This window comes from Rhamphochromis sp. 'chilingali' (assembly GCF_963969265.1).
Source record: "Rhamphochromis sp. 'chilingali' genome assembly, chromosome: 10".
Taxonomy (NCBI): Eukaryota; Metazoa; Chordata; class Actinopteri; order Cichliformes; family Cichlidae; genus Rhamphochromis; species Rhamphochromis sp. 'chilingali'.
Genome location: NC_137937.1, coordinates 8,210,546 through 8,229,799, shown reverse-complemented (window position 1 = coordinate 8,229,799; position 19,254 = coordinate 8,210,546). Strand labels below are relative to the sequence as shown.

General features: G+C 41.0%; 1 protein-coding gene across 1 annotated transcript in view; it reads left to right on the top strand.

The window, feature by feature from the left end:
* The window catches only part of zmat4a (zinc finger, matrin-type 4a), a gene marked incomplete at its 5' end in the record, with an annotated part of 152,025 nt that overhangs the window by 109,027 nt on the left and 23,744 nt on the right, over positions 1–19,254 (top strand). Inside the window, 1 exon segment of the mRNA XM_080894520.1 lies at positions 10,861–10,957. Coding sequence (XP_080750646.1) covers positions 10,861–10,957 — 97 coding nt within the window.

The following is a 19,254-nucleotide window of genomic DNA, read 5'->3' as shown; positions in this document are numbered from 1 at the left end:
GCTACTCTGCTTAACAGCTAGCAAGATTTTCATTTCTGCTCCTGAATTTCTCAAACACATGGCTCGGAAAGTGTGACCAATGAGCTCAGTGTGATTTTTTTGTTGTAATCTTACTTTAAGTCATTTGTAGACTTTCATGATTCCAATGAATCGTTCATGTAGGCTGTGTTTGCGCATCAGTGCTAGGTTAAATGCTGCACAGTTAAATGCTGCATCTTGTGTGTCAGCTAAATGTTTCTACAAAACTTGTTTGAAGTTTGACAGATAATGGCAGAAGAAGCTAATGAATAAAATATGATAGAAGGTACTTTTTAGAGTTATCAAAAATCATTATTGGCCTATATTGGGCCTATTAACTGATATATGCATGTCTTGTGGCAGATTGCTGACCCTTCTTTAGCCTGGTCTGTTGGAGGTATCTTCCTGTTAGAAGAGAGTTTTTCCTTCCCACTGTTGCCAAATACTTGCTCAAAAGGTGTTTCTGATTGTCCCAACATACCCAAGAAACATGTCCTGGCTCTGCCCCTGTGTCTCCTTCCATTAGGAAATGTCAAAACCAACTCTTCTAGGAGGTATACAGGATGTATCCTAGTCAGATGGCTGAAAGATTATCTCCCTACTCTCACCCCCAACCAGTTGTGGCTGATAGTTGCACTTTGAGACAACTTGTGATTTTTCATTTATGTAAATAAAATTGAATTAAACTAAATCAAATTGAATTGACCAATAATCTTGTGCTGGGAAAAAGTGCAGTGAAGAGTTGGAAGGAGAGATATTTTTTGTTGCAAGATTCCTTTGTTTCCTTTACACGGGGTGTGAAATAAAGCATCAGCATTGGTTACTGGCCATTTTTGAAACAATGTTTCAGTCCAAAGTTTTGCATCACAGGGTGTTTGAAAAGTATGACTAAGGTTTCTAAAGCGACTGAAAAGGAAAGATTTCTAAATGAAGACGTAGTTTGTTAACGGGTTCAGTGTTTTGCAAGTGAATCAAAGAATGCACTGCTTCCACAATCCTCTTATAACAAGTGTTGATCTCAATGAATAATTCATTAGAGATTTGCATGTAAAAATGAAAAACAGTTTAATCCCTTTATATCTTTACCCTCATCTGTTCTGCACGGCGCCTGTTTTTACAGTGCATTAAGAGGAGATAAATTTGCCGGCTTCAACAGAGTCATTATGGAGCAACAGAAAATGTCAGCACACTAGCTGTACTATTCAGCACTTGGAATAATGAGCATTACTCTCTGGCGATTATCAATTAGTAATGAAGTGGCAAATTGTCCTATCAGGCAAAACCAGCAGTGTGAGCCCACAGAGAGGAGAATGGGACCGCAGCAGGCCTTGCAGGCGGTCGGGATGCTGCTGCTTCTTTCTGCTTCCTCTCTGCATTTTATCCTTTCATCTTTCCCCCTTTTTTCCTCCCCTCTACCTGACCTTGTGCACTTCTCAACCTGTTAAGAAAATGTGGAGTCTGACTCTGAAGATTGTCCTGTGATGAAATATTCAAAAGCTCTAATAAAATGGGAGGGAGCATCATCCAGTGGTCTTGTTTGTTGTTGTTGTTGTGTGTACAGAGCTGTGCAGCATTGAAAAGCTGATGGCAAAGACATAAGGTTGAAGATGGATAAAGAGATGGGCAAGCCATTAGCACTTTTAGCACAAGTGTAGAGACCCTCCAGATGTGTCTAACCTCATGATAAAAGCCTTTGTTTTATAAGTGGTGTACATACAAAAGAGTGCAGGTTAACCGCATGAGCATAGTGTAAAACCGAGGTCCCTGCTCACCTGTCCTCTTTGGCTTAGTTGATTTAAGTTGTTTTGGTAAAACTCCATCTTTGCGCTCTAGTAGTCTACTTGATCCTCTGGTCTTTTGTCTGGTGCTCATTCTGTTCAAAGCTAACAGGGAGTAGTATTGAGATGGTGATATAACTGTGAGGACTGTAATGTTTGCATAAATGTAAATGGGATGGAAAATGAATTTGTGGTTGATAGTCCATTAAGACACTAATGGGAACAGATTGTGTAAGCACTTTTGCCCAGTTATCGCTGCAGCAAGTTTAAAACAGATGATCTCTTTTTTCCAGGTTTGTTTTCTTCTTCTTTTTTTATTAAAGTAAAGATGTGTTGGATTTTATCTCAGAAATAGCTAAACTTGTATTTGTGGTGAACTTTCTTATTCGTGCTGAACTCTCCCCATTCCAGCACTGCTGCTCAGGAATCATGTGTTTACTCTTGTCAGTGTTTACAGACTGTGCCTGTAACTGTGTGGAAATCTATCCATCCATGTTCATGACTGGTTATCCAAGCCACAGTTTCGGGAAATCACTTTCCCAGCTGTCATAAGGTGAGATGCAGGGTACACTGAGGGCAGGCCGTCAGTCTAGCTTAATGTTTCAGTTTAAATATAGATTAGATAAACTAAAAAAATAAAATCTTTCAAAAATGCCCCCTTTTATGACTTTTACATCAGAACACATCAAATCAACAGATGACTGCTTTTAAGCTTTCTTTTGCTTTCTTGTACTGGCACATAATGGACTTCATGAGAGAGACTGAAATAACACACATGCTATAGACTCCTTTGTTGTCCCACATTCAGTGTTCATAGAGTGGCTAAACGAAACATGAGCTGCATCCCAGGTTTAGTGACTCACAACCAGACAATGTGAAGAGAGACACAGCAAACAGCTTGGTTCATCTGACCACCAGCCAGCAGTTCATGTAACTATCTAAGTGCCTGCCAAATGCTTTTTATAGTACTCATAAGACACCTGCTGTCACAGAGATGTGAGCATCAGCAAAGGTAGAAGTCACGGTAAGTGGTAAAGCTCTGTTATATGAGATAAGCATCACCTTTGCGTTGAAGTGGCGTTGTACAAGTTTGATCTAATTTAGAACCATTTGCCATCATCATCACAGAGTTGTAAACACTGCCTGCGTGCTGTCATTTTTCTTTATTTATTATGCCCATTTGGGCAATGTACTTTAGCTAATGTGATTTCCAACACCAGCAGACATAAGATACAGTTTGTAATCATCTTGTGCCATGTCAGAGAGAAAAAATATTATAAATGTAATAATGGAATCGATGAAGGACGATGCACAGGAGCTAAAAAAAAAGGATGAACTACTGCACCACTGTGATCTGTGATTTCCATCTCAGTAGGTTTTCAGCTTTCATATGAGATGAATGATGAATTTGTCCTATCAGTACTGGATATGCAGTAATTGTTCTCATTATTTGTTCAATAAAAATGTTTTGAGACTAAAAAAATGTAATACAAATGTTTTTAAAAAATCTTCGTGGTTTAAATTTGGTGATCTCCCTCTTCTTGTGTAACCCAGATCTGTTTTCTGGGCGGCTGCTATATTTAATCTAGTTTGTCCCTTTGTCCCACTTTTTCCCAATGCCTGTTGGATTTCTTCCTGTGCATCAACAAGCAAAACTTCATCTTTATTTTTATGTTTGCGGAAGTGAACAATGAGTGGTCAGAGTCCCATCATAATCAGTTCCATTTTTGGCAGTGGAGGTTTAGCAGTCCTCAAAGAGTCGTGCTGTACAACGTTATGGCAGTGCTCTTACAAAACATCAGATCTATTATTCTCCAGTCTCACAGTTTTTTAAATAAGTAAAATGATACTTAAGTAAACTTCAGAATGCATTTTCTAAAGAAAATGCAGTGTGAGCACTGCTAGCCGAATGGTTTGAGTTCAATTTTTATAATTGCTGAATCTTTGTTGAAAAAAATGTTTAATAAGCTAAAATACACCAAATCATTGACCTGAAAGCCGGAGTGCAGAACTGTTGGAAGCTGAAGTTTACACAGAAGTTGGAATGTAGTGTGTGTGTGTGTGTGTGTGTGTGTGTGTGTGTGTGTGTGTGTGTGTGTGTGTGTGTGTGTGTGTGTCCTTATCAGCGAGTGAGTGACATACAGAGAAAGAGGGGAACTGGCATCAAATTAGGAGGTAAAATAGTTTTAAATCTTTAACTGTTTTGTGCATCTTATTTTAGACTTTATGTTAGTGGGGAGAAAAGCTATACAGACTAAAAACAGAGACATTAAATGAGGTTAGACGACTTGATATGTGGGAGAATCCACTAGAATCCACAGGCAGGCACATAGTTTCAGTTCTAATGATCCAGTCACAAAATATGATTCCTAATGTCATCAACTGACTCCAACTACCCAGATTTGAACCGCCTGTCTGCTGAAGACAAATCCACCCATGAAAATTTGGCCGCAAGTTAATGTGCCAATCAGAACGCTCTATCATTCCCATAGATTTAAATTCACCAACTGAAAGTAACTGCCAATAGCTTTCAGTTGGACTGAAGTAAATACTGACATACTGTTACACATACTGTTACACAAAGGTACTCCCTGTACCTGGATCCACACAGTTGAATATTTTAAAAACTAAAGTTAGAAATGAGAAAAATACAAGCTCACATGTCCAAAAGAATCTAATACGTTGAACAGTGTTGAAGGAAGTTGACGAAAAAATATAATGAATGTACTCAACACTTAATCAGCGTTTACACTAATAAACTTCGGTCTTTTTATCCAGAGCCAATTTCCTGGGCTGAATATTCTTACATGTTTGGTCGCCCATCCTATGTCCCTTTTAGTCCAGGAGAATCCCTGTATGTAAGTCAGTCGTGCTATTTGATAAGGACACAAGATGAAGTGTTTGTTTCAACATCATTTCCAAGAAATATTATTTGGAGTTATTATCACTGCCTGATAACACACACATAGCTGACCAAATACTCTAATCTTTGTTTTACCTGACCAGCTGCCTTTGCTTCTCAAGGTTTAAGAGTCCATCAGAACATTTACCTTTTTCTAAAAGGCTGTCATGTACCTTTTAGTAAAAAGTAGCTTCCATCTACCCACTTTACCATAAAGCCCTTTAGCAGAGTGTTTGACCGATGGTTGTCCTTCCTAAAGTCTCTCCTGTCACCACAAAGGACTCAAAGCTCTCATTTACAGTATAAACGATGCACCACGACTCAGCTGCAAGTGCCACTACAAAGGATCTCAGTGCTTTTGAAATGAAATGCTTCAACAACATTTCTTTTTACATGAAAAAATGAGAACTCTTTAAATAAAAATGGGAAACTTTAAACGTCATTTTTATATAAATAAACTGTTTGCTCACCCTTTTATGTAGCATGAATCACAATGTTTTTTTCCTTTTTTGAGTGTAGCTGACAGCGTGAGAAGATGAATAATAGTAGCAGGAAGACAGCAGAACTCACTTTAAGTCCATGCTGTGCCACAGCTGGTGTTTGCACTCCTATCACTTACCATGTCTCTGAAGAACAGTCCTCGCGTCTGCTCTGCCTCTGTTGAGTATCTTGTTTGAACCGGCCCTAAAGATGATTTCAGGCGGAGCAGCCCATATTCACTAAGTGCTTTTCATATTGTGGCTGCTTCTCTGAAGTGTGGGGGAGAAAGCTGTTCACATGGAGAGAAGCAGACTGCGTTTGTGTTAAGAGCAGTTGAAAGAGAAGTGGAAAGTAGACTGCAGAAATATTCGAATTTACCTGTTTTTATCTTTTTTTTGTTGCACACCAGCTTTCAGATGCTACGTCTTTAACACCGAGTGATGTCATCTCTTCCAAACCTTATTGGCTGTGAAAATAAGCTGCTCTTAAGTCTGCATGGAAACATTTGAACCCCCCCCACCCCACCTCATTTCAATCCCTCTCCTTGCTTTTCAGTCAACTACATCCTTTTTTCAGAATAAAATGGCAGCTAGTGAAGTGGCCACTCTCCCAAAGCATGTTATTACCTAACTGTCACACAGTCAGACTGTGTGTCGAAGCTAAGAAATCACACTAAGGTTTGACAGGTACGTGGTTGGAACCATCATCCTCATTTTAATACTTCTATGGCACACTGATGAGCAGGTACGAGAAAAGTTTATGGAGCTTAGCGTGAGTAATTCTGTACTAAGAGAACGTGATTAATCCTTAAGTACTCCACTGTGTACTCTGGGCAGTGATGTATTGTTCTTTCTAAGCACAGTTGGAGACTCAGTTTGTAGACAAATCTAAGAGTGACTTTAAAACACAGTTAATATTAAATGTAGGCGATAATATAACATTTACATTCTAAAGAGGTAGTGCTTAGTAAAGCAGTACAGCACACAATTATTTAATTAAAGAGGACCTAATATGATTGGTTTTATTGTTTGTTCTATTACTGCTGTTCAGTGTATACAGAAGTGTTTGCTCTGAGCCAATAGAACTCAGTTCTTTGCCATTTTTCTACTCTTGGGTGTGTATGATGGCAGAAGAAGGGCTTAACCTCTCCAAGGTCATCTTAGGTATGCAGCTGTGACTGTAACAGCTCCACCCATTTACTCTTAAAATCTTTTGTTTTGAGGGGCAGCCAATAAGAAGGCATTTGCCGTTAAGGCAACGAAAGCAGCTTGTTTCAGACAAATAAAGAAGTGAGGGGCTGTACCAGAACCAGCACGAGCTAAATGAGGATTAATTTGGACTGTGAATCATGCAAAGCTAGAACAGGTCATCTAATAATCGGAGGTTGGTGGTTCGATTTCTGGCTGCTTCAGTGTGCATGCCAAACATCACATCCTCCGTTTAACCTTTTATCTTTTTCGGTAATGCTACAGTCTACAAACCATACACCCAACTTTCACTAGTATCTTGTAAACCTTCCCATTCACTCTTGCAGCTATCCTTCTATGATAATTGTCTTCACCCACTCCACCCTGCTTGCACTCTCTTCTTCACCTCTCTAACCTCTCTTTCTCTCTCTCTCTGTCTGCTTTGGACTGTTGATGTTTAAATGTATCTACCTTCACTATCTCTATTGTTTGCATATCCACCTTTCCACCTGTCTCCTTCTCCTTCACATACATATTCTGTCTTGCTTGTACTGACTTTAATTCATCTTCTCTAAAATTATATTCTATTATTTTTTTCATCGCTCAAAATAAGCGTCACACTCGCGAAAGCCGGTGTACCCACCGAAATGCCGTGCATTTATCGAGACTTTCAACCCCAGGTAGGCCAATTATGGATCTTCGGATCCACATTATATCAGCAGCTGTTCTCCACCGTGAACTATGTTAAAAACAAACACCTCACGCCTCACAGATGACAGCTTACAGTCCTGCGTAAAGATGAAAGTTCAGGAGCAGAAGTCCCATTGTAAACGTACCACAGCAGACCCGACGATGTTTCCATGAACATGCTTTTCAGCATCTCTTTATTGACCACTTTTCACACGGTTGCTGTACGCACACAGCCGGCTGTAGCTTTTCAGCTCACCACCCAACACATACCAACAACAACACAACAGCATAGATAGCACACAGACGTTAAGGCGGCAAGGCGTGATTGCGGGCGCCGCTCGGGCGCGTCCACCTCCCCTGCAGTGGCGCTGCAGACCACGCCCCGCCACGCACATTAACCAGGTAAAATACATATTTAGGCAGAATTTTGCAAATATCTATTTTTCATTTTTTAGCAGCATAGTGCTTTTTTTCCAATTATTTTTCAAAAGTCAGGTCAAGGCTCCAAAAGCCCAAAGGCAATATCAGGGTGGCGGTCTTAAAGGTTGCTGACCCCTCACCTAGACAAACAGTCCTTTCCTCTTCCTTAGTGTTCAGTATTGCATACAACTCGTAATAACAGTAAGCTTGAAAATAAGAAAGAAAATTGCGTTTAAAAAAGTAATGAATGATCAAGATGAGAATTGTTTCAACCTGGCCATGAAACCAAAAAAACATTCATAAATGTGTTTCTGCAACCTGTTGTCAGTTTTGTTCTCATAGGTCAAGTAAGGGCCGTCTCTGTCTTTGCCATCTTAATGGTCCCTCTCAGTGTATTTTGATGTCAAATCTCAACCAGAAACCACTAAATTTAGACCACAGGCTAGCTAGCCTGTCAACACCCAGCAGACAAATTGTGTTGGGTCAGACTATCACAGCTGTTAATCAGGGATGCTTATCTGGAAGATATAATTTAGCATGTGGTCTCCTCATTCTCTCACTTTTTAGCTCTTTTTCAACAGAGGCTTGCAGTCACTGTTCTCAAGCTGTTGCTTTCAGCTGTATGTTGTATTCTCCACTCTTGTATTCCCCAGCCTAAAATAGATCCATTATACTGTTAACAACAGGCTCAGAGACGGGGAAATTACACCAAGCTGATCTAGGTCCTTTTCAACAAAGTGTAATGCTGAACCCTAATTTAAAACTCTAGATTGGACGAGTTCTCCTCAAGATATTACGCCTCTTCTTACCCCACATTTTTGAACCGTCCAATTTAAGAAACTTTCAGTCAATGCTTCGGTGGGATGAAAACATTTTTGAGTAATGATTTTATTCTGTCAGTTTTGCAAAGCAATTCATTATACTAAATCTCACAGTTGCAACTTAGCACCCAATTGATTTCATAGAAACAGTGATTAAGTGTATGCTCTTTCAGCCTGGGCTCAATGCTACAGTGAGGGAGAGAATGAGCTAAAGTTACCAGATCTGAGTGGGGCAGATGCTTGCTGGTTAATTTAGCATGAATCCTGGACCAGTACCACCTTTTTCTTTGCTTATAAACAATCGACAAAGAATGTTGCACTGCTGATCAGTCATACTGCCAACAGTATCTCTTCCAAAGCTTCAGGCAATAGGTCTCAATAAGCTAAGAGAAAGCAAAAGATTCACTGCAAAACAAATTGATCTTGCTCAGGTTCAGAATCTGTTTGAGTGGTGCAAGCACGTACGGTTAGTCTATACGTTTGTGGACAAATAGTCTTCTCACTTTTATTTTTGTAGTTTTCTCTCTGTACGCTATGACAGAGGATTTAAAATAAATAAAAATGTAATTAAAGTACAAAATCCCAGCTTTATTTCAGTGGAATTGACAAAAATGTTGCATCAACTGTTTGTGAATTATAGGCTTGAGGCTTGAAAGTAACTGGACAAGCTAAACAAGTCAATGGCCCATGCATATCTGCAAATGTTGTGTGTTCTCCTTTGAGAAGTAACCTTAGACCCTGATGCTAGCATCGTGTTACATCTGTGGTGTTGTGTGCTCTGTATAAATTGCTTTTTAAAAAGTTTTACTAAGGCTTTGCTTGTATCTGTGGGTATTTTTTGACATACAATTACTTGATACCAGAAAAATCTCTCAGCTTCATAGCTTTCACAGACCAGCATGCATTTCATCTGTTTTTACAGCTAAAATGCTGCATGAGTTGTTTTTACACTAAAAACTGAGCTGAGCTCCTCTTAGCTTAAATATGTTTTTGGATATTTGACCTGAAGTTAAAACTAAATAGGCAGCTGATATGAATCTCATTACACCCACTAAAACATCTTTTTTTAACCTTTTTGGGTTTAGTAGTTTACCTCCTGGCAACTTCTTTTTTAGAGGTATACTTCTTATACGGTGAGATCGAATAAAGATCGAAGACATCAGTCTGTGTTTTTTTTTTCTCTGCATGCATCAGCTCCACAACCTGTTATTTTATTTAACAGTTACCAAATTCCTAAGTTAACTCAAACAAATGAGACTGCAGAGCACATTTTTCTTCTGCTGCAACCACTCATCGGCTGCTCCCCACACCCTCGTTTTTCTCAGCAAAGGGACAGGTTAACCAAAACAAACGAGTCTCCAGTGCCTCAGAAAGTAGGAAGCAAAGTTGATGAAGGGGAGGAATTGCAGAAGCCTAAAGCTTCTGATGCTTCATCGCTCATGCACCATAGCGCCATGTGGGAAGAGCCGCAGGTGGCTGCCAATGATGGATACCGAAGTCACAGTATAATCTTTCACCCTTTCAAAAATAGTTTGAGAGGCAGGCTGTCAAAGGGGCACTGCAAGGCAGAGCTTCTCCGCCTGCTGCAGAAATTTAATGTCGATTCATGACTGCGTCTGGGGACGATGGTGCAAAATTGAAATCTCAGTCATGGTGGCGACCAGCTGACAGAGTGGTTATTGTACAGCTTATCAGCGGGGAAGTGAAAGGGAGGGATTTGCCGCTCTCTGTGGGGAATATTGCCCTCCATCAAAATGGTAGAAGGGAAACAGCTGACATCAACACCCGAGACCAAGCCCACTGCAGATTTTCACCTTCCGCAACCCTGAAAGCAGAAAAACAAGAAGACTTTCAAAGTTTCGGCAGCGCTTTCCTCACCGCAGCGATTTAACAAACAATCATTCAGTGAGGAAATTTGATTGAGGAGGATATGGAAATGTGATTCAATGAGTGCAGGGTGGCATTTATTTTCTCTTGGCCTTTTGCTCTGAGGCATATTTATAGAGGAGCTAACTCAATTGCGAGAGCGAGGAAATCAAGACGGCCATTTTTCACACCACAATAAGATTAGTGCAACATGAAGGCGATTACACAGGATGCTTATAATTTGCAGCAACAGGGCGCTGATTCAATACAGCCATTATCACCCCAAGGGCATTGCTGTCGCTATTTAGAAAAAAAAATAGGCAACTCATTAAATGTTGTAGATTCCAAATGATTCAGACATCTCAAGGTCTCAGCTGCTATGGATTTACTATAAAGATCTTTGAGCTATGACTGCTGCACAAAGAGTCTTCTCCTTCAGTGCAGTTATGGGAGTCTTCTTTAGCAAACACCAGTTTGTTAAGGCAAAGTCACATGAATGCTCATCTGCTGCAGGACTGAGACCCGTCTGCGTGAAGGCAGACATGCCTTCTCACTGTGATGGATTGATTCATATTGGCCACGTGCAGCAGAGCAAAAATTGTATTACTGAATCAAGTTTTGAAAAATTCACTGGAGTAAAGCATTTGTTCAGTTGCCAGATTCGTTTCTGTAATGTGCGCTATTCTGTTTGATTCCAGGTCTGAAGCGAAGCTACTCCTGTGAAGTCTGCAGCGTCACACTCAACTCAGTGGCACAGTACCATGCACATCTGCAGGGCTCAAAGCACCAAAACAAGTGAGTGGATCCCACTAATGTTCATTTACAGCTCCTTTACACATCAAACTACTTATGCTGCTCTGGCAAAAGCCAACATGTTGTTTTCTTTGCTTTCACTTGCATTTTTCTTTCTACTTCTCAACAAAGAACCAGACATGCTACACTAATAATAAGAATGTTGCAGTGAGTGCCATTGCTGAGCTTTTGCTGGAGGCAAGCAGTGAGATTTTTCTCTGAATTAATTTCAGTCAACAAATTAAAGGACAGTCTATTATGGGAATTAACTCTCTAATTTAGCCTTGTTTGTCTTTTAGGTTGTTGCTAACTTATTGATGTTCAGCTTAAAGTGTCTACGAGTTAATCAGTCTGGCTGACTGGGCAGAGTGTCAATTTAAAATTGTGGGCTGAATTTGGTTTTTGTAGTTAGTTGTGGGAACGTACATCTCTCTTTTTCCCAAATCTGCAAAAAACTGCAGCCAGTTACAAGAGAAATATAGCTCTAGACTAGAGATGGACCGATCCGATATTACATATCGGTATCGGTCCGATACTGACCTAAATTACTGGATCGGATATCGGAGAAAAATAAAAAATGTAATCCGATCCATTAAATATCACGAAAGCACCTCACAAAACTTGCAACACGCCGTAACTCACCTCAGAACGTTAGCACGTCGGAGCAGTATGCATCACGTGATAGAGCGGCTGTGGCATGCGGGACCTGTCGGTGGTCTGGATAGCATGTGGAGCTTTGCTAGCAACCCTGCATTTCATCTCCGACAAAGTTATCCCCGAGAGAAGTAAAGCAAGTGTGTAAGTCCATCTCTGAATGTTTGTAAAGCATTCCTGCGTTAAGCTTAACAAACGATATATGGAGCGACTGCCTCTTCTGGCTGCTACTTCAATCATGAAACTGCTTAATGATCAGCTGATCGGCTTTTCTGTCGCGAGTCCATCGCTCTGGTTTGTTTTTGGCCCACTTTGCACCAGAAAGAGGAAACCAGCGGCTGAACAACAGCAGCACGTTTAAGCTTGATCAGCTGTTGTTAGAATTTATTTATTATTACTTTCTACTCGAGGATCTTTTTCTACGTAGCTGACGGCTGGTAACTGTGCAGGGGCGGATCTAGCAAAGTTTAGCCAGGGGGGCCGATAGGGCATTAACAGGGAAAAGGGGCACAAAGACATACTTTTCTTTCTTATTCTCATTTAAAATGTCTAGCTTTTAATAAATAATTATCCGAATCTTACACCCAAAGTTTTAATTTGATGTAAAATGAATAGAAGTCAATTACTGTATATAGTAACTATTAAGTCTAACATACCCTAGTAAGCTATAGTACTTTTTCCTTTGGGAAGGTACCATCTGTGCAGTCTGCAATTTTGTTGAAGAAAGATGTTGAATCTATTTAATATTTCTTGAAAAATAATTGATTTCTGTGCATTTTTTTTTCACACTGCATCAAATTAAGGTTGATTACGTTGATTAAGCATCATAAGGTGAAGCGTGAGGGGTGGTTCCCTATTTTTTATTTATTTATTTTTGTTGTTGCTGGGAGTTGGAACCCTATTAGTTAGGTTGCTTAATATTTACGCTAAGTACTCTTTAAAATACCAGAATAGGGAGGATGGTGCAGGTTTAAGTTTATTAGATTGATCAGTATTGCTGAACTATGAAATATTTTTTTTTTGCATACAGGTATAACAGAATAGCTTTAGTGTAGTTGTTGTTTTAAACTTGAGTATGAACTTATACAAAATGCAGCAAGATATTTAAAAAAAACAGTTTTGTTGATTAAAAAACATTATATCGGATTCATATCGGTATCGGCAGATATCCAAATTTGTGATATCGGTATCGGACATAAAAAAGTGGTATCGTGCCATCTCTACTCTAGACAATAAGTCCTCATGGCTAAACCTTACCACAGCTTTTTATAATCTATATCCACACATATCCTGTTTACATTACCACAAAATATATTCCTGCTAAGATATATGGCATCACGAGATTCATGACATCGCCTGTTTCCTGCTTCAAACTACCATCATTACCATTTTAAACAAACGGCAACCTCCTATGCAGAAAAAAAAAATACATTTCTAAAAAAACCCTTCAGGCTGGCTCCATATTAACTGTAAGATAAGATAAGATAAGATAAGATAAGATAACCTTTATTAGTCCCACACGTGGGAAATTTGTTTTGTCACAGCAGGAAGTGGACAGTGCAAAAGTTATGAGGCAAAAATTAGAATACAATAAGAATAAATACAGTACACAACTGTACAGAATAGAATAAAATAAAATACTATATACAGTAGAATAAAATAAAATAAATATACAATAAGATAAAAATAGAATACAAATACAAATACAATATACAACTGAGTAAAAATACAACGATGACAGAAAGGATTATTGCACTTAGTATTATTGCATATGTATGGATGTGTGTGCTTGATCAGTTAAAGTCTTTATTATGGAGTCTGACAGCAGTGGGGAGGAAAGACCTGCGAAATCTCTCCGTCCCACACCGTGGGTGCCGCAGTCTCCCACTGAAGGAGCTGCTCAGTGCTGTCACAGTCTGCTGCATGGGGTGGGAGATGTTGTCCATCAGGGATGACAGCTTAGCCGCCGTTCTCCTGTCACTCACCACCTCCACTGGGTCCAGAGGGCATCCTAGAACAGAGCTGGCCCTTCGGATCACCCTGTTCAGTCTCTTCCTGTCCCCAGCAGAGATGCTGCCGCCCCAGCAGACCACGCCATAAAAGATAGCAGAAGCCACAACAGAGTCATAGAATTTCTTCAGGAGTGGGCCCTCCACTCCAAACGACCTGAGTCTCCGCAGCAGGTACAGCCTGCTCTGCCCTTTCCTGTAGAGGGCGTCTGAGTTATGAGTCCAGTCCAGTCTATTGTTCAGATGAACACCAAGGTACCTGTAGCTGTCCACAGCCTCAATGTCCATACCTTGGATGTTCAGTGGTTGCAGTGGAGAATGCTTGTGCCTGCGGAAGTCTACCACCAGTTCCTTGGTTTTACTGGCGTTGATCTGGAGGTAGTTCTGCTGGCACCAGTCCACAAAGTCTTGGGTCAGACCTCTGTACTCCTTGTCGTCCCCATCAGTGATGAGGCCGACTATTGCAGAGTCATCAGAGAACTTTTGCAGGAAGCACTGGGTGGAATTGTGGGAGAAGTCTGCAGTGTAGATGGTGAAGAGGAACGGAGCCAGAACCGTTCCCTGTGGGGCCCCCGTACTGCAGACGACCCTGTCCGACACACAGCCCTGAGTCCTCACATACTGTGGTCGGTCGATGAGGTAGTCCAGGATCCAGGTAGTGAGGTGATGGTCCACTCCAGAGTTCACCAGCTTGTCCTTTAGAACCGAGGGAAGAATGGTGTTGAAGGCACTGGAGAAATCAAAGAACATGATTCTCACAGTGCTTCCAGCGGTCTCCAGGTGAGCGAGGGAACGATGTAGGAGGTGAATGACGGCATCATCCGCTCCAATGCCAGGCTGGTAGGCAAACTGAAGTGGGTCCAGTGATGAGCTTATTAGGCGCCGAAGCTGAGCCAGGACCAACCGCTCCAGGGTCTTCATCAGGTGGGATGTCAGAGCCACCGGCCTGTAGCTGTTGAGGTCCTTGGGGTGTGAAGTCTTTGGCACTGGTACAACACAGGAGGTTTTCCAGAGCTGTGGGACTCTTCCCAACCTCAGGCTCAGGTTGAAGAGGTGCTCCATCACCCCACACAGTTGGTCCGCGCAGGACCTGACGACCCTCGAGCTGATGCCATCTGGACCCGCTGCCTTCTTGCCATTAATCCTCCTCAGTTCCCTCCTAACCTGGGTGGTTGAGAGAGACAGGCTGGAGCCTTGTGTTGAGTGTGTATTGGATGCTGTTGTTGGGGGTGGGGGGGAGTGAGCAGGGTGAATAGAGGAGGTGTGAAGTGTCTGAGGTGGAACAGCAGCAGTGGGGGTGGGTGAGTCTGCAGCCGATGTTGCAGACTGCCTCATGGCTGAGTCAAATCTGTTGAAGAAATGATTCAGTTCATTTGCCCATCTCACATCCCTCCCAGGCAGAGAGTTCTGCTGTTTGTGGCCCGAGATGGTTCTGAGGCCTCTCCAGTAGGGATGAAATTAACGTGTTTACTGTCTGCCAAATAAAACAGCTTTTAATCTCTATACTTGGCTAATTTACAGGAAGCAGGGTTGGTTTTTTATTTGGCTGCTCCCTGTAGAGTTCCATCTCACTGGGGATACTGGAGATGTCACACTTTTACATCTTTACCTGTTTTAAATTTCTAAAACACATTAAAGAAAGACACAGCAGCAGAAACGTGTAGTTAAAGGGAACTTTGTCCTGGAAACATCCGGAAAGACTGTAGAGTAACTGAATTATTAGAAAAATAAACAGAGAAATATTTGCTACAGTCTAATGGGAAGCATCCCTCTCCCGTCTTTAGGGAAAGGGGTAACATAGTGTTAAGTCATAGGAAGCTTAGATTTATGTTGACTGAAAGCTCAGACTTAAAGCTCTGTAACAATAACACGTGCTTGTGTCATGACACTGAATTCAGGGGTAACGATGTACTTGTGACTTGTAAGGCGTAAACTTTGTTTTCCCTTCCGACCTCAAATTAACAACTATCTGTGTATTTGTTTATTATTCTGGGGGATTCTCCTTTGCTCAGATTACGTGACTTAAAGCAGTTTTAGGACTGCACACTGTGTGGGATTCCACATGGACCTTTGGCAGCCGCTGTGAATTAATGGGGCTTACATGGTGCATGTCCTAGAATTAATTCCCCCTGTTGGCCAGCTCTGCCAGAACACCTCCATGGGGATGCTAGCATCAGGAGACGTGACGTGCCGTTTAACAGCCTCTTTGCTTTATTAATGGATGAAAACTCCACCTTGTCAGAGCCGCTGGGTTTCTGTGGCACACAAACCTTTCATCCCACCTCACACTCTGAGCAGGGCAGAGGACTGGCACATCAGACCACTCGTCTAACCACCCCACCCCATCGTTGCCATCCAACCAGCCTGATTTTATCCACATAGTCCACAACTTTGCCTCAGGTCTATTTAGGTCATTTGCCTAATGCTGTTTCACATGGAGTGAATCAAAGGCTTCTCTGCTCTCCAAAACTACAGAGTGAGGCTAAGGATAATATCGGAGCTGTTTCACATGAATAACACCGTAATACAAAAGCTAATGAAAGTGGAAACCATTCATTTCACTATGGCTAATGGGACTTATATTCATCCATTTTGTTAATTGATTGTCCAGTTCAGGCTTATACGGGTGGGATGGGGAGTGGGAAGGCTGGAGCCGAGGCACAGTCCATCCTTGACAGCTTGTCAGGGCTAACTCAGAGACAGAGTCACGCTCACATTCACACCTAGGACTTATTTAAAACCAACAGGTAACCTAGCATGCATGTCTTTGCACTGTGGGAAGAAGTTGGAGTACCTCAGAGAATCCACTCAGGCACAGGGAAATAAGCGAACTCCACACAGAAAGGCCCCAGTCAGGAGTAGAACCCAGGACCTGCTTGCTGCGAGGCGTTAGAGCTAAACACTGTATCGATCAGTGGTAACATAATGAGGTCCTTGTATGTGTGAGTAATCTGTTAAATCTGTAATCTGGTGGAGCTGTAAAACTTAATTAGGCCATAATTACATTACACAGAAGTCATCTATTAACTTTATTTTTACCATTTGATGCTGGTTTGATTACATTTATGCACAAACAACTAGGTTTGTTGTTTATGCCTTATACAAAGAAGATCTGTGAGACCAGCCCAAACTGGATTTTGCTTTCTGAGAAACCAGTGTGTTCTACTTTTCTGTGTAGCGTGAATGAGCGAGAGCAGCTCAAACACTTTTAGTGTCTGTAAGTCTGTATCTGCTGTTATTGATGCCACTCCATTAGTGGGTACTCTTTGCATGGTTCACCGAGTCAGGTGAGGCTGGGATCTGTGTGCGGGTCGATACAAGGAGAGTCACGTTGTGGTGCAAAACGGGAAACAAAGCCCACAGGCTTCGGGGCTATATGGGCCTTTATTGCTTCAATGAACTAAGGTCAGAAAAGCAAAGAGGAAATTCAATTTTGACTCAGGAAAGGGGACTAATTACACCATGATAGGTGCACTAATGAGAAGTGTGATCTATACTCCTCTATTGAGAGCGCTAAAAGAGTACAACAATCCTGGTGTTTAAACTATCTGATTTGCTGCCGGCACCTAAAGCAGGAATCTCTAATCTAATGTGGGCTTTTATTAGGTGAACTTGGCTTTATGGCCTGTTTTAGTTTCTTTTTTCCCCCCTTGTCTTTCAGTTTTCTTTCTGCCGCTGTTTTGCCTCCTCTGTTTCCAAACTGGAAAATAGCTTGGAAAATCAGGTGCTGAAGCCACTTTCTGTGGCCAATAAGCAAGTAGTGCATAGCAACCATTTAAAAAATCAATGTGGAGATATGTGTTGATATTTTTGAGCACTGACCTTTGCAGTGCTTTGACCTCAAGGCTCTTTAGTGGGATTAATCTTTAGCCACCGCACTGAAGACATCAGCATGGGGAGGTAAATGTTATAGTCCACATTGTTGAATTATGAAGCAGAACTTTACTTGCAGCATATTTTATGGTGGTTTGTTCAAAAACGCAACAAAAGAACTGTGTCCTTTTTTTCTTTTTGTTTTCCTTCCCTGATTGCAAAGACCTGCTGAGAAAACAACAAAATATATATAAAGCATCAGGGTCCTTTAAGTCTTCACTGGTGATGACTGAGAAGAAATAAAGCCAGTGGAATGAGTTCCTGAGGTAGAGCAGGGCGATATGACCAAAAATACTTATCACGATATACATTTGAAAATTTGCAATAACGATATAATTGACGATATAATTGACACGAGACAAAATACTTCACAACTCCACAACTGTATTAGTGCAAAAAAACAAAACATCAATGATTTTCACTTATTTATTTTTTTTTTGTTTATTTTATTTTCACTTACTGAATACAGGACAGACTTGACTGGGGGAAAGAAGGGGAGAAAGAAAGAGGGAAAGAGAAACAGCTGAGAAGAGGGAAGGGGGACAAGGGCAAAAGACAAAAACCAACAGAATGAGCAGAAAAAAAAAGATTTTCACTTAAATGAGCAGCTGTTTTTTATGTGCATTAAAGTTATATAAAAATTTAACGGTGCAAATGCAAATTCCTTGCTGACAGTTTAACCAAAAGGCATTTCCAGTGGAAATTGGCTGACATATCCTCAGCATAACCATGTAGAATATCCACAACACTTGAAAAGAAGTTATACACACACAATACGGTAATATTATGTTGAAGCACAGTACGTATCACACGGCCAGGCTCCTGCCTATGATAGCTGTAATGCTCCGACAATCCATCAAGCGGTGCGGGTTCGTAGCTTAGCAAAGTCGTACTAAAACATTTGACAGATTTTCCAGCGCCGTGTACGACATAAAATCGTTTCGAGGTCAGTAAACACAACCAGAATTCATACATAAGGCACACGGGATTATAAGGGGCACTGCCAGTTTTCTTAAAATCAAAGGATTGATTTTAAGTGTGCCGTATTTTCCAAAAAACACTGTAATAACGACGGCCCGCTAGCATGCTCTACCAAAAATAGTGCTTTGTTGTGTATCTGACGGACGAACGCTAAACCAGTTCCACACCACTGAAGTTGCAGCATTTTTACAAACCAATTCTGATTCATCAGTTTCATTCAACGGTCCACTTTCGCCCTTCTCATTCTCCGTCGCTGCCATGCTTTTTCCGCCATGTGCATATGAAAACAAGGGCACTGCGCATGTGCATTTTACCCATATTCTATTGTGATATTTCATTTTCTTATCGTTGCCCAACATTATACCGGTATTACTGTGAACGGTATGATATGGCCCAGCCCTATCCTGAGGTCTGTTTCTCAAACAAAGATGGATAAAATGATCCATGACTCACGAACAAAAGGTCTGCCTGTGGAAGTAGTGCAGCGTTCCGTCTTTTAGCAAGAATATAGTGACAGAAAATTGAATCATATTCTTCACCGCAGACATCTGTTTCATAAGGGATTTTAAATCACTTGTTTTTTTGTTTTGTTTTCTGGAGTGTAATATCAGTTTTTAATACTGTGACAAATAATGTTTATCTTTATGTGTTTTGAGATGTTTTTAAGCTTCAGTTAGGTCAGCAGAATGCAGATGGAATCATTTGTACAGCTTCTCTTCCTGCTTATTATTTCACTTGAATTATCTTCATTCTACAAGACAAATTGCTTGTTAATTGCTGCAT